This window comes from Glycine soja, chromosome 14 (genome assembly GCF_004193775.1).
Source record: "Glycine soja cultivar W05 chromosome 14, ASM419377v2, whole genome shotgun sequence".
Taxonomy (NCBI): Eukaryota; Viridiplantae; Streptophyta; class Magnoliopsida; order Fabales; family Fabaceae; genus Glycine; species Glycine soja.
In genome coordinates, this window is record NC_041015.1 from 14,410,538 (window position 1) to 14,427,662 (window position 17,125).

At 30.7% G+C, this 17,125-nt stretch overlaps 1 protein-coding gene across 5 annotated transcripts; it reads right to left on the reverse strand.

Moving 5' to 3' along the window:
- Positions 1–10,710: 10,710 nt before the first annotated feature.
- LOC114384572 (MAP3K epsilon protein kinase 2-like) lies at positions 10,711–16,614 on the reverse strand. 5 transcript variants are annotated; one of them, XM_028344270.1, is made up of 6 exons: positions 16,506–16,576; positions 15,837–15,882; positions 15,059–15,432; positions 14,873–14,964; positions 14,294–14,767; positions 10,711–12,023 (listed from the first exon to the last, which is right to left on the reverse strand). In XM_028344270.1, exons 3-6 carry the CDS (start codon positions 15,422–15,424, stop codon positions 11,018–11,020), a joined length of 1,938 nt encoding a protein of 645 aa, XP_028200071.1. In that variant the 5' UTR covers positions 15,425–15,432; positions 15,837–15,882; positions 16,506–16,576; the 3' UTR covers positions 10,711–11,017. The 5 variants fall into 5 exon arrangements, with proteins under 5 accessions (XP_028200071.1, XP_028200073.1, XP_028200070.1 ...); XM_028344272.1 differs by lacking the exon at positions 16,506–16,576 and adding an exon at positions 16,354–16,478; XM_028344269.1 differs by lacking the exon at positions 15,837–15,882 and having other exon boundaries at positions 16,506–16,614.
- Positions 16,615–17,125: the final 511 nt, after the last annotated feature.

A 17,125-nucleotide genomic window follows, 5' to 3' on the forward strand; every position in this document is an offset into this window, starting at 1 on the left:
GGCATGGGACATGGCATTTTATTTGGAAAAAAATTATGAATTTTTTGAGGATTAAATAATGGAAGGGTATAAGGTGTAATTTCATTTAAATTTACTAGTGATGATTTGTATAATTTATTCTTTAGTTTATTTTTTCTAAATTTGAAATGTAAAATGTAGTTCAAGTTATATGTATATCCCTGTGGATATATTAAAGTCACAAAATTGTGTAATTAAAGAAGAAATGTTAAATTTGACTTGAGAGAGAGAGAGAGAGAGAGAGAGAAATGTCAAGTATTGTCTATTATATTTTTAAATATAGTAAATATACAATATTTTTGTGATTTTTTAAGTTGAAAATCGTAAATTAAATAGTATAAATACAATTACCTATTCGAAAAACATTTAAACATAGAATATGAGCAAGTGAAAAGTTCATTCATATATTACTCAAACGACGTCATACATCTATTTTTGGAAACACAACATTTCTAATTTTTTTAATACTCTCTCCCTTTCTTTTTCTCTTTCCTCTCTTGTGATGATTGTGGAACCCAAAGAGCACGGGATGCAAGACCCTTGTGTGATCAACTAGGGTCTTAGTTTCATGTTATTGAAGGTTGTTGCAATCAAAAGTTGCTCTCAATCTTTAGTGTGCCTTGTAAATTCTCTTTCTATATTGGTTAATGTCTAAAATAAGCGAAACTATACATAATGTAATATATATTACTTTTATTTATAAATCATTTTACTTTTTTTCAGAATTTGAAAATGTAAAAGTTGAGTTCAATTTATGTTGTGAATAAATTAAAATGACAAAAATGGTACAAGTAAAGAAGAAATGTTACATTTGACTTCAAAGAGAGAGACATATATAATGAGATTCCTATGTATATATTATTATATTCTTTTAAATATAGTAAATACATAGTGATTGTGTGACCCTTTTTTTAGATGGAGATCGTCAAACAAATAGTAGAAATACAATTACGTATTCAAAAACATGTCATACGTAGAATATGAGTAAGTAAAAAGTTCTTTCGTATGCGATTCAAAGACCATCCCACATCTTTGTTGAGTAAAAAATGCACAATTTTGTTTGAAAATTTTGTAATACTCTCTTAACTCTCTCTGCCCTCTCTAATCGATGATGTGATTGACTTAGGTCTTAGTTTTAAGTCAATGAAGGTTACTGCAACTCTAGTCTTGTTTAGTGTGATGTGTAAATTCTCTATCAATAAGGGTTAATGTTTAAAATATGTGTGATCATAAATAATGATAAATTGATATTTTTATTTATAAACTATTTTAGTTTATTTTTTCTAAATTTAAAAATATAAAATTGAATTTAGTTTATGTTTACACAAGGATAAATTAACTAGGCAAGAGTGATGCAATTAAATAGAAAAGACATCAAAGAGAGAGATGGAGGGAGAGAGAGAGCATGCTATGTGTTGTTTTATTATATTTTTTAAACTTACATGCATCTTTTATGTTTATTAATATACTTACTTTTAGTTTTAACTAGTACTTTAGTATGTAGTATAGTAGTCTATGTTACAAGATGAATGATAATTTTGATATAATAATAATAATGATAATGATAATAATGATAATAATAATAATAATAATGGTTAAATGTTTCCTTTGGCACTCAATTAAAATCCATTAGTCCTTACAAAATTTAATACATTTTGTATCATCAAAATAATAGATTTTTGAGGGATCATTCTGAATGTCTTTAGTTCTAACAATTATTTTATAAAGTGTACATATTATTATTATTATGTGTGTGCGTAATAAATGTATTATCATCATATAGTACAAAATATATGTAGTAAAATTATTATTAAAGGAGTGTAATAAATAATTTTTATAATATTCATAATTACAATTTTATTACATTTAATAATAATAAATTTAACATTGAATATATTTTATTTTATAAATTTATATTATTTTTTATCTTACCAATATAGAATTTGGAGAGTTAAAATCACACAATTGTGAAATTCAAGAGATTAAAATTGTTTATGTCAAATCAACCAACATGTAAACATGACATCATGTGAGTACCACCTTAGGTGAAACATTATCAATCAAAGCCACATCAACATATTATGACAACAAAGGAGCTAAAATTGCATAATTACTATATATAAGGGATCCAATTATAAGTGGCAAAATGACTCGGGCTTGTTAGGTTGCCTCGAACCTAATAAAATGTTATCCTTTTTAGGTCGATTCAATCATGGTTCGATGTGAGCTAAACCAACCAAAAGCACCAAAAATGAACTTTTATAGGGTTTAGGCTTTGTAAAAATCATAATGAAAAAGTTGTAATTAATTATATTTCAAATTGGATGACATTTACAAAGGAAAGTGAGTTTGGTTTCCCAACTTAATCTAGATACAGTGACCTCAACAAAGTTATATTTTTTCACACTCTGTAATACCGTTCTTTCATCTTATTATATTTTTACTTCATTTGTCACTTAATTTTTAATCACATCACTTCTTAAAGGAATTAGTTTCCCTTCTCTTTCTTGCTTATTTTTCCTATATAAGTATCAATTGCTTTAAATTTGAAATGCATTGCTTTAAATGAACTACTGTATATTTTTCTTTTTCCAATGCATTGCTTTCAATATATATTTTTCCTCTTTCATTAATTATATATGTTATCATTTTTCTTATAACTATGCACTGTTTTAAATGAACTTCTTTAAATATTTCCCCTTTCATCAATTATATATATACTATTATTAAAAAGTATTTAATTAAATGTTTGATTTCCCAAATATTACAATTGTATGATTTTAGTCTCATAGGTTCTAATTGTGTAAATTGAGCCCCGCAGGTATCATAGATGTGGAATATTATTCTACTATGGGTTATGGTTTCTCTTTGTCTGCAGGTGTTATGAACAACTCTGATGCTGATCCACCTGGCGGTAGCAGTGGCAATGTACAATCACTACAAGTTTCTTTCCAGAATTTGGCATTGAAGAATAAGAAAAAAAAAGTTCCTTTGAGGGCCACGATTAATTTGGTGAAGCAAAAAAAAAAAAAAGGAGATACCAATTGCCTTTAAGTTGACATGCATTGGTATACTTACTTCTTGATTATTTTTTTTAAAGAAACTCTAGTAAAAAAATTATATTAGATTTTGGAAGAAGTCATTAGAAAATGAATGCACATAAAAGAAGTTTCACAGAATCCATATTTTTGTTCACTAACAACCAATATAAACATGAAAGATGATGTTATTATATGTGTCTTTAGTACATAGTAATTGACAATTCCTTGCAACAAACTAGACAAGTACTTTTTCCATCGAGTAACCAAGAGATGAGATAGGATGAATGAAATTCATGGACACACGCCCCAAAAGGTTGAATTAACTCCTCATTCTTAAATTCTTCTATGCAAATAGGACAATCACGTTGGGATCCAATGGTTTCATAATCATGAAAGCATGTAATAGGGGGTAAGGCTCTCATGACTAGTCTAGCATTATCTACTCCAGGGGCAAAGGAAAGTATAATTGTTCCTCTTGCCAACATGGTTCCATTTGATCCCTTACTCTCTTAAGCACAATGTGAGTCAATGTTGTTGGGGGAGTACTTTGGTGTATTCTCATATTGAATTCTTTCAATTTGTATGCTTTGAGATTCTCTCCTCTCTTTATCGCATGAGTTTCTCCTCTTAAGATATAACACAACTCAGCATATCCAATACCTTACGAACAATCCCAATATGCAAACCCCAAAATATAAATCTTTAGGTGAGAGAAAGCTCATTGTAGTTAGAACAACAATAATAATAAACGATGGGATCAATATTGGCAATAGAGTTGAAGTACGACACATGAAAATTTAGAAAATAAATTATGTATTGAGTCAAGAATAAAAAGAAACAAAGCACCAAAGAAACTCACTCTATTTAGTCGATGAGTTTAGGTTTATGTATGTTTGTGCAAAGATTGCAATTAAAATCTTGTGGATAAAATGATTATTTCTCTTTCTTTGATGGTTTAAGCATATAGATTTTCTTTTTACTCGTATCTTTTTATTTTCTCATTTAGTCTTTCTATAACTACACTAATATCTATCAAAATAATATTTGTATCTATTTCTTTAGCCATCTATTATTTTTAGTGGCAAAATTATTATGATGTATTCGATTTATTCGTGTAAAATTCAATCCAATCAATCATGTTATTAAAAAAAACACTTAGATAGCATTGGATGGAATGGATGAATAACAATTTATCTTTTTTATTTTCAAATCCAATGAATTATCTAATCTACACTTAAAAAATGAATTTCAATCCAACATAATTTTTCATATTTAATTTTTAATATTCCATCTTCTATTGTTGGCGATGTAGGACCTAAAGAACTCGGAATGTAAGATGCTAATGTGATCAGCTTGAGTCTTAGTCTTAACTCAATGAAGGTTGTTGCAATGTAAAGTTGCTCTTGTTGTTTAGTGTGATATGTAAATTCTCTTTCTATAATAGCTAATGTTTAAAAAAATGTGAAATCATAAACAATGGAACAAAATAGTATTTCTATACATAAACAACTTTAATTTATTATATCTAATTTTGAAAATGTAAAAACAATTCTAGTTTACACTAACACCTATGGATAAATCATAGTGGCAAAAGTGGTGTAATTAAAGTGTATTTATTTTGTTGTGTTTAAAAAATTATTATAAACATGTATATGCAACTGTCCCTCCATTTGTCTCTTTAAAGTCAAATGTAACAAACCTCTTTAAATACACCACATTTGCCAGTTTAATTTATTCATAGGTGTTAGCGTAAACTAATTTCAATTTTATATTTTCAAATTTAGAAAACATAAATTAAAATGGTTTATGAATAAAATGCTATTTTGTTCCATTATTTATGGTTTCACATATTTTTCAACATTAACCATTATAGAATGAGAATTTAAATGTCACACTAAACAAAAAATAGCAACTTTGCATTGCAAAAACATTGATTGAACTGAGACTAAGACTAAGTTAATCAAGCCTCCATCTTGCATCTCGAGTTCTTTGGGTCCCACATTGCAACAGCAGAGGTGAGAGTATTAAAAAATTAAATATGAAAAAATTATGTTGGCTTGGTTTTAATCTATTAAGTGTTGATCAGATGATTCATTTGATTAGAAAATAAAAGAAAATAAATTGTTAACCATCTATTAAATTATTTGATCCAACCAATTCGATCCAAGTCTTTTTCTCATTTTAATTATTAAGTAGATTGAATTGGGTTTTACATAAATGAATGGAATAAATCATAGATAGATGGATGATTTTGTTGCTCTAATATTAATAGATGGATAAAGAAACAAGCATAGATATTTTGAAGATATAAGTACAGTTGTACAAAGGCTAAACAACAAAAATAAAAAGATATAGGTTAAAAAAAATCTGAAACCATTAAGGAAAGAGAGAAACAATCACTTCATCCATAAGGTATTAAAATGCAATGCTTGAAAAAAATATAAATAAACCTAAACGCACAGTCTAAAAAGAGTAGGTTTCTTTTTTGCATTGTTTCTCCTTATTTCCATCCCATATACATTTATTTTCCTTAATTATACGTGTTGTACTTTGGTCTTGTTGCCAATATTGTTACCATCATTTATGGTCATTGTTCTAACTAAGTACAATGGGATTCCTCTCACCTAAATGTTTTATATTTTTTGGTTGCTTTGGATTGTTGTCAGGGTATAGGACAAGTTCGCTTGAGAAAATCTCAAAAGATGCACATTGGATGCATTGAGCCTGAGAATACACAAAGTTCTCTCCCAACTTAGATTTTGCTTGAGAGAAAGTAAGGTATCAAATGGAACCATATTGGCAAGAACAACAACTACTTTATCTTTTCCCTTGAGCAGATATTGCTAGACTAGTAATGAGAGCCTTGCCCCTATTATATGCTTTCATGGGGATGAAACCCATAAATCCAAATGTGATTAATTGTCCTATTTGCATAGAAGAATTTAAGAATGAAGAGTTAATTCAACCTTTTTTTTTTTGGGGGGGGGGGGGGGGTGCGTGTCCATGAATTTCATTCGTCCTGTCTTAACTCTTGGTTGCTAGGTAGAAAAACTATTTGATTTAAAGTTATTCGATCTATACAGCTCAATTTTGTCTTTTCATGTGATGTATATTATGCTACCATTCAAAATAATGTATGAAGACATGACCAAGATTTTTAATAAAGGATTTGATAAAATTAACATAAATGATAGTAGAAAAATAAAAGCAAACAACAACAAAGCCTTATTCCACTAGGTGAGGTTGACTATACGGATCACCTGGCACCATTTGGCACAACTAAAAACCAAAGTTCTAGTGCGTTGTTTGTGGGATGCTCTTCGAATAACATATGAAGGAACTCTTTACTTGCTCACATTCTATGTTGGTCACACATGTAATTGTTTTCATCTTAAAAAAGATCATACAAACACTATATATTTACTATATATAAAATTTTAATAAACATATGTATGTAAAGTTTTATCTCTCTTTCTCTCTCTTTGAAGTCAAATGTAACAATTCTTTAATTCCAACATCTTTGCCACTTTAATTTATCCATAGTTGTGTAAATGTAAATTGAATTAAATTTTATGTTTTGTGTTATATTTTCATGGAATTTTTACGTTTTGTGTAAATGTAAATTGAACTCAATTAAAGTGGTAAAAGTGATACAGTTAAAGAGATGTTACATATAAATTTAAAGAGAGAGAGAGAGAGAGAGAAAGAATTTGTTACGTGTGTGTGTGTGATAGAAAATACAGTGTTTATGTGATCTTTTTTAAGATGAAAATATAACACAAATAGAATAGGTACAATAGCATATTTGAGAAGGATGTCGAACATAAAATACGAATTTAGTTTATTACCTTTGAATAAATTAACGTAGCAACATGAGTGCAATTAAAGAGGAAATCTTACCTTTAACTTAAAAGAGAGTGAAAGAGGCAAAGAGATATAGGATACGGGTTAATCTTTTTATAATTACTTTTTATTTAATAGATTTTTTAATAGATAAGCTCAATTAAGAAATTGTACACTTAATATTCATATATTATCATTATATTTGTTAAATTCAATAAATATTTAATAAGAAAAATATGAGTATATTTATGTATACTATATATTTTATTCAGTCAAATAGAAATCATTAATATTATATATATATATATATATATATATATATATATTAATAAATAAGTACGCATTAAATTTTGTTATAATTATTTTTTATATAATAATAATTGTTCAATAAATATATTATGTATTATAAATGTTATAATTAGCATTATATAAGTAATGTAACATCTCTAATTTTCAACTTCTTGACGGATTACACTCTACGGTACTTCACACGATGACACTTCACTCAACATCCTTTATAGGTAGTCATTTCAAAGACCTCGACAATCTGGTTGTACATGCTTTCAGGTTCAATGACTCTTCCCACAAAGCAACACAAGAGTTTTTAGTATATTTTATCCTCACTCACACGCTTTCTAGAAAACTTTCTAAAAGGTCACCCATCCCATAACTACTCCAAGTCAAGTGCACTTAACTATGAACTTCTTAAGTGATGGACTACCGAAAGTAGATGTATCTTATTTGTATAGGTAGTACCAATTAATTCTTTTAAGTTATCCTTAGCTGTACAGTTTCATACATGCACAACCTCTAGATCTCTCTTATTCTAATGTGATTCAATCGAGGTGTTACAAGTAAAATATTAGTATATTTTAATAAAATTAACAGAAGGATATGTGACATAATTTATAGAAAACACAAGAGATATGAGTATAATACTCATCATTTCCATTAACAATGTCAATTGTGTTTGGGGGGAAGACTACACAAGATTACACATAGAAAAGAGTTATGATTTTTTTTGTAGAATTAAATAATAGAAGGACATTGAGTGTAATTTCCTTAAAGTTAAGGCGTGGTTTGTGAAATTTACTCCTTAGCTTATTTTTTATTATTTTGAAAGTATAAAATTGAGTTCAGTTTACATTTATACCTATATATGGATAAATTAGCAATTAAAGAGGAAATTGACTTATCTAGTGTAATTGACTTGGGTCTTAGTCATGTACATATGATTTATGGACCTACTAGTAATCTCCTAAACATAGGGGGAAATCCTCACCATGGATTTTTCATCCTCACCTCAACCAAATTCTCAAGTTCTTGTTAAAGTACACCACATTAGGATAAAACTTCTTCTCAATTTATTTTAGAAACCCCCATTTTAAGTATGTTAAATCATTTCTCAACTTTGAGGATCAATTGAAACTTGAAACATGGAGGTACATCAAACCCAATTTTGCTTAAGCTAGAAGTCCTTCTCGCTTAAGCAAAAAGTCCTTACTTAAGTGAGGATTTACCCAAGTATCATCCACCCTCTAGAGCTTTGCTTGCCTAAGTTAGCAGCTCTACTCGCTAAAGTTCACTCTCGCTTATATGGGAATTTGAATTCAGCAAAATTTCAACTTTCATAAATCAGTTCACTATAAGGTCATCCATGGTCCCCAAGTCATCCCCAAAACCTCAATTATGACTAAAAAAAATGCAATTTTCAAACAATCCACGGGTCATGTACAATCATTTCTAACAATCATTGAATTCAAATGCAAGGTTAAGCTTTCCTTACCTATTCGAACTTCAAGTTTCTTTCTTTTGTGAAAGGGGAAATAAGGAAGCTTTAATCCAAATAAAAGAACTTTAGTCCACTTATCGGTAGCACACACTATAAGAACATGAATTCAATCCCTACACAAGAACTTTACCCGAAGTCAAATTTAGTATCACAACCCAAATTTTTCTATGGAACCCACTATGGGTTTCCTCAAAAGAGAGGATAAAATAGGACAAAAGATGAAATAGAGAATGGATAGACTTACCACCACACTAAGCGAGCAATCCAAGAATCCTAAGATGAAAGAAGATATGCTTTAGAGTCGGTGGCTTCAACCCTTTCAACCTTGATAACCTAGAGAATGTCTTTAGGAGAGAAAATGAGATAGTAAAGTTAAGAGAGAGGTTCTAATCTTTTTCTAGGTTTAAAGCTCCCGGATCCCTCTAAGGTCCATCCTAGCCACACACATATCTCCTTTAAGGCCCATCACAAAAAAAAATGACAAAAATGATCTATAACACCCAAACAACACATAAGTTTATTTAAGCTCATTATTTACTAAGCTAATCAATTTAGTTCCTCTATAATTTTTTTAAAAAAACACTTAGTCACATAACTAAAAAAACAATAAGATGACAAATTCAACTTATTATTATAATTTTGTCACATAATTAAAAAAACAATGATATTACAAATTCAACTAATCGTTGTAATTTCTTGTTGTAATCTTTTTATTACAATCTAAATATAAATTTATAATTTTAAACCAAAGCTAATTCAATACAATAGAAAATCATGAAATAAATTATTATATATATATAACACTACATTTATATTAACATACATTTAAAATTTTCGATTTTAAAATCATGAAATAAATTAATTTTTTATATATTAATTTGATTAGCATAATGTATAAAATATATTTTAAAATATAACATTTTAAATGTATGTGTGTACATTAACTTTTGTTATAACTACTTTTATTTAATAAGTATTTTTTTAAATATATATATATATATATATATATTGAAAAGATACAATTTTAATATACATATATCATCATTGCATTTATTAAATTAAATAAATATATTATATTTAATTAATTAATATAATTATTAATACTATATAAGAAAAATATTAGTATATTTATATAAATACTATATTAATAAAATTAGCATTTAGTATTAATTTCGTGCTTTAATTGTTTTGAAAATCCAAACATTGGAATTGTAATTTTAAACCAAATGATATTCAGTCAAATAGAAATGAAGAAATAAATTATATATATATAAATTAATTTTTATATATTATATTAACAGCCGTTTGAAAAGTTTCTATTTTAAGATATATTTTAGTAGTTTCTCAAAATCAAAATTTCCCATCATGAAAATGAAGTAAAAATAACTTTTAAAAGGCTCAAACTAGTTTAGGTAAATAAAAATTTAAAGAAATAATTTTTCATATTTTTCAATAAGTGAAATTAATTTATGTCACCAAAATAATTTTTTTAAAATATAATCATAATGAAATTTAAACTTAATCACTTACAAACTACCCAAATTTCTACCACAAGCTGATCCTTACGGATCTAAATTATGAATATTATAAAAGCATACCTAAAATTTGATTTCACAAACGTGTCTCTAGTTAAAATGAGCAAATTCCCTATGATTACACATCATAAATAATTTTGTTTCACCATAAAAATAAAAAAAATAAAGAAAAAGTCAACTACTGCTTTAGACTCTCTTGATGTCGGCTTTCTAGATATTTAAAAAATATATATATTGAAAAAGGTTGAAGATGGTTTTTAAAATTTATTTCCGCCAAGGAAATTGTTGTAGACTCCCTTCAACTCCACCCAAAATGGGCATAGCAAGACAAGAAAATTTCTTCACCAAACAAAAATTTATCCCAACTCAAGTATCTTGGTATGTTTTACTCAAAACCACGAAAAAAAAACAAAAAAAAAAAATCTGAAGCTTAAAAAATCACACTAATAAAAGACAAAAAAAAAAAAACATGAGAAATCACTAGAGCTGATATCAAACAATGCTTTAAGAATCAACATATACATGTGTCTTGATTCATTGCTCATTTCACTCCTACCCTTCTATTCTTTACTAAGATTCAGGAACCACATAACGAAATTTGTGTTCATTTCTGCAAAGCATCGGTGGAGACTAATTTACAGAGCTAATCCCGTGAAGGATATATGTATAATGTCAACTTTCAGAGTCAGCCCTGATGGCATATTCATGTATAATTAGTACCTACCATTTAATTTAAACCATGTTTAATTATTATGTAACTGTTTTGAGATAGAAACACAAAAAAACAACTACCGACCATTGGACGAGGTAACACCTTCCTTAAAAATCATATTAGCAACTGCAGGAACCCACATTGTGCTAACTGGTATTGTAGCACTTGAATTCGAAGATCTCCTTGTAGTTGTAGTTGTAGAAGAGGTGGCAGCATTTTGGTTTTGACCATCAAGATATTCACTTTCTATTGAAGTGACCTTGTTGTTCCTCCTCACTTTCTTTCCAACTGATATGCCTAGTTTGAGAATACTGAATAGACCAATTGCAATTACAACAGGTCTAATTGCCCAGTGATGATCCTCTACATGTTGATACTTCTCTATCATCCCAGGACATGTCTTGAACTCAACCACTTCAACCTCGGAGGAATCGGCCAAGCAGGTGCTTGGTTCATTGCCGAAAGGGAGCATTCCTGGGAACTTGACAACCAAGCATCCATTTGGTAGAATCCATGAAATCCTGCCAGTAGCCGAGGCACCTCCCCTTTTGCGACGCCATTCGAATCGAGGACTTGAAAGGTTGTCTTTGAGCCTGACAAACTGGCCAATGCAGTACGATTCCACCATTTCGAGTTCAGAAGAGTTTCCGTTCCACAGAGTTTGCAGACCGAGAAATCCGACAGCCACTCTACCGTTGCGATTGACGGCGTGTAGAATGCCCACTGGTGAGTGCTTCTCATTTTCATCCCTCAGGCGTACCCAATCACCAGCTGCCAAGCCAAATGTGACACGTTCAAGAGTTGACATATGAATTCTAAAAGGGTCATGAATGCCGTGGACCCTCACAAGGGCGAACCCGTGATCTGCATTTCGCTCTAAACCAACAACAGTTCCTTCTGGGATGCCCATGTTTTGGGGTCTGCGTGAATTGGAAGGCTTTCTAGATCGGACCATGTCGCCCACCTGAAGATGATCCTTTGAGAGGAACCACTCTGTGTAGCCAGTGCTTACTGATTTTGGAATAACTTTCACATTTCCTTGATATCTCCATTCTCCATCATTGACTAGTTCATTCAGCGCACTGCAAAGGGAGATTGATCAACAATAGAAAAAGATCTTATTTTCATGAAGATAAATAGAAATTAACTGAGAGATAGTTGTGCTTAAATACAAACAATTTCATGCTGTTATGATATATTATTGATTTAGTTCTTTCTAGTACAGATATTTTCATGGATTAGTGGCACTTTCACTAACCATCAACTAATAGGCTACTCTTATTTATGTCCAGAACACACAATCAAGACTGCAAATGTTACCGGCTAGCTATGACAGATGAGCTTGCTAAATGCTATGCATCGGTGCTTCTAGTCAACTGAATATTTCACCATGTTATACAGTGGTGTACATTTGTAATTGATTTATGGCATTTAAGAATACAGAAACAGAATAATGATAGATTTTCCAAAACATAAATGAAAAGGGTTACCACTTCTTAGCATAGAAAATGTATAAAAATTGACTATTGTGCCACCATGACCCTCGTAACATTTTACTAGCATAAGGCATACCACTATTTGAGAGTCCACTTGGGACTATAGCAATTCTGATATGGTAAATCATCATATATTTCTGTTTGTGGACAATTTTCATCCTTATCTGAATAAAAAAAATTCATATAACCTAAGGTCTGCTACTACACTCTTGTTTTGTTGGAGTATGATAGATGCTGGCTGGCACAGAACATAGAGACTAGTAGAAAGACAGGAAGGAAATTTTATTGACTATACTCCTCCAACTCTTGATCAACCGTTATCCAGAATCAGTAAGAGCAAGAATGACGTACAATGGTGTCTTCTGCAGGAATTTGAAAGCGTGGTCTCTCCCACCCAAAACTAACTGACTAACCAACTGAATTCACCTACTTTTTCTTCCTCCATTTTTATCCTACCTCTGCCCCTGCAGTTAGAGAGTTAACCAACCAACAACTTTAACTAACAGGGCCTAACAAATAGATGCCTGTCACTTGGTTCTTTGAGCCATTTTTATTCCTTCTAACATACCTTCCTACCTGGGCCAGCTGCTAATAGGGTACATTATCAAGCTACACCTTTGAAGGTATTTAATAAATCCAAGTTGTAGCTTACTAACACACTCCCCAGCAAATGGAAGTATATTAGCAACCCCATATCTACACACAAACATTATCCATGAACAATGACTATTGATGATATAGTAGACAGTAGAAGCACTTGCACCAGACCAGACAGTTTGATGACTTTCTGTTTTGTTGCCTTTTTTTTAACTGCTTGTGGATCAAGTGTCCATCCTAAAGAAGTATCCCTAAAATATGTTTACTTTAACTTAAAACAGTCAAGGATGTTCATATAGTTCATGGAATTCTTCACATAAACATTAGACTAATCATAGAAATTCTCCATCTAAATGCCTAATAGTGAACTTATAGTGACTATTGAAAACTCAAATGTGGAGCAAACATGTTAATTTATTTGCATAGACAAAAGTAAGAACTGCACCAGTAGCCACAAATAATAATAATAATAATAATAGTAGTAGTAGTAGAACATGTTCAAACTCTAGACCCAAAGATATTATAATTTCAACACCTTTGAACTTTCTCTTGATACAATATTTTGGAAGCAAATATAGACAAAATAACATGATGAAGCCAGAAATGCTTGCCAGAAGACTATCATTCACACTGCAATGCCATGCCAACAAAAAAGTAGAATCACAACACTGGAGAGTGCAGCAGAAAAACAGTGTTCAGGAGCCTTTGAAAAATTTATTAAAATTTAATAACTAGCTCTGAACACATTACATCACAAGGAAACAATTCAACTTAAAGCTCTCAATCCTTTCATATAACCTCAACCTCAAGCTGTAGTACTAAATTAATTTGAAATATCAGAAAAAATGGATTCATGTTATCTGTATGGACTTCCAAAATGACATCATATTCTAAGTTTATGAGCAACAAATATGAGGATGATGATGATGATGTTAAAGATCACAGTGCTTGGCATGCAATTATGGAAAAAAATCTTTTGTGAGGTAAAGAATCTGTGATGCTGCCCAATTACTCTGGAAGATAAAATCAGTTGTATCTAGTGGGAGCATAAGAGGAGCTAACCTTGACCATTAACATATCCATATGCTCTTTTTAGTGGATCTTCTCACACATAAGCCTCACTAAATGAATGCAACTAAATAAAATATGCCAGACCCAAGATAATTACAACTTTTTGAAACTAAGCAAAAGCTTACACAGCCACAGAAATTTTCAAGAGAATTTTTAAAAAATAAATAAATATATAAATATTTACAAACCTTTGAAAGACACTCAGAATATCTACCATTAACGGGCGATTCCTCAAATCATACTCAAAGCATCCACTGAGGATATTCTCAACTGAAGAAGGAAGGCCACTTGGAATATTTGGTTTTTCATGTTTTTCAACAACTGACTGGTATATTCTGCGAACAGGACATCCATACCAAGGTTGGTTACCAGTCAACATTTCGACAATGGTGCACCCAAATCCCCAAGAATCTGTTTCAAAGGATATAGGACCTCTGACCTCTGGTTCCCATTGCTCTGGAGCCATGTAATTTGGAGTTCCAAGCCTCTTAGCCATGTCTGAGCTCAGGAATGATGAGCCAAGCAAAAGGCTAGGAATACCAACATCTCCCAAAATTGCTTGATCATTATCATTGAGAAGAACATTAAAAGGTTTAAGGTTCAGGATGAAGCTGCCTTTAGAGTGAAGTTCCTGAACACCTTGAGCTAGATTGATTCCATACCTGCAGCCATAACACCCCAATAGTATCAACCAGCATTTCCCTACCTCATGCTATATAAAGAAAAAGGATAGGCATATTTCACTGAACAAACTGAAAACACATCACCTTAAGACATCATTCAATGAAATCCTTCCTTCTTTGAGTCCTGCCATCTTGTCACCAATTGAACCCTCACACAAATTCATAATGATGCATATCTGTGAACACAAACAAGTATGTTAGCCAAATAGAAGTCATAAAGGTGGCTAAAAATATCCATACGTTGAACTAAATGAACAGTCCAAATCTAACCCTCCCATTTAAGACTGAAATTCCATGTAGCCAGGAAACGCTAGCAACTCCTTGGCACTTAAAATACAATTCATTGAACTTCTCTAATACAATCTTCACATGATCCTCTCTGATTGGATGCAACATCTTAGCAGCAACTTCATGGTACTCATCAAAATCTTCAGTTGACTGATGATGAGTTGCTAGCCAGACATCACCAAAGGGGCCTCGGCCAATTCTATGTCTAAGTTTCAACCTTTCAGGTTCAATCCATGGATTAGCACAATTGGATGAGGCTCTAACAGTTCTAAGGACTTCAGCATCACTATCCAAGATCTCATACTCAAAAGGAGTAGGTGATTGAGTAGCAATAACTTCTTTAGACATTCTTGACTCTGAAAGTATAATATTCATTAAATAATTCAGCAGGTTGGACAAATCCCAAAACAATTATTCATGTGACAATTAGAATTGAGCTTTTGAACATTGACGTGTACACAACAATTCATAGTTAGTTAAAAATAAACAAAAAATAAAAACTACAGAAAAAAGGAGTGGACAAATGAGACTAAACAGGTATGTCGACGAATTGTACAATGGAGAGGATCGTTTATTTTTTCCTTCTCTATCCATTTTGGCCTTAATCAAGTGCCCCTAAGACACAGATATGACAGAATAAACATAAAAAAAAAATGAGAATACATGTAAATATTTGAAAGATAGGACAGGATTCTCAGATTGATGCCAACAACAAATTACTAATTACAACATGGCACCCCAAATGAACCTCGAATCTTACCGTATATTGAACAATTGAATCACACATCAAAACTGCTGCTGCAAAACTATGAAGTGATATCAAGTTAAGTATAGATACAAGAGCAGAACAAATCAAATGAAAAAAAAGGAACGCCACAAATACCCAACACAAGACCGAAGGAAAAAAAATTGACTAAATTGAGATTGAGAAAACTATATTTTCCACAGTAAGTTAACTAGTACATGCTTTCAGACATTCATTTCTCGATCAAATTCCAAATGATGCTGAAATATAAACCTCACAAAACCAAATTCTGTGAGGAATTCAGAAAATCCACCCAAGTATTCAACTTTTAGATAGAAACAGAACACACTTAACCCACTCTCTCACACACTCACTCACTCATCCACCACCAAGCAAGTCAAAACATGCATGCATACAAGTAAAGCAAGTCATCATCAGCACATGCATACTCTTCTTCACCTTCTCAGAACCAAAGAAACAATACAAAATAACAAAAAAAAAAACATGTAAAATTTATGCAACTATCTCTTACCCCTGCAGAGTTCAATCCAAAAAAATTAAAATTCAGCAGCAGTATAGAGAGAGTAGGTTTCCAAAAATTTAAAGAGTTAGAGAGAGAAAGTGTTGTGTCAGAGAAACAAACTTGATAGAGAGAGAGAGAGAGAGTGGAGTCAAAGAAACAACCTTTGCGATGGAATCTCGGAGAAACAGAAAAAAAAATGTTGCACCCAGAAAGTGAGAGAACCGTAGCAAACGAACAAACAAACAAGAGGGGACGGAGGGGAAGATTAATTATTTATTTATTTATTTGGTTATTTAATTTGGTAAGATACTAAAATAAAAAGGGTAATTTGGTAATTGGGTTATGGGTCCCCACCATGATGGTGACACGTAGGAGTTGATGGATGGCGTAGTGGACGTAGAGTATGCTTTGCACGCAACACACACTCTACTTCAACTTCAACACCCTCTTTTGTCTTCTACTATTCAACGTATCGTAACTTATAAGTTTCTGCTTTCTAATATATTTTTTAATTATTATTTTTTCCTTTAATTTATTTTTTTATTTGATTTTAATCTCTTATATTTAAATTTTTAATTTTTTTACGGTCTTATAAGATTTAATTTGATCATTACCTAAAAAACATTAATTTGATCTCTTGATATATTTATTAAGTTTAATTTAATTTTTTATTTTAAAAATTTAATTAAGTCTCCTATTTTTTAAAATGAGTTCAATTTTGTAGGTCTTATTTTGTTCTGGCTTTTGAATATTTAAAAAAATGGGAAAAATTTGATTTTAA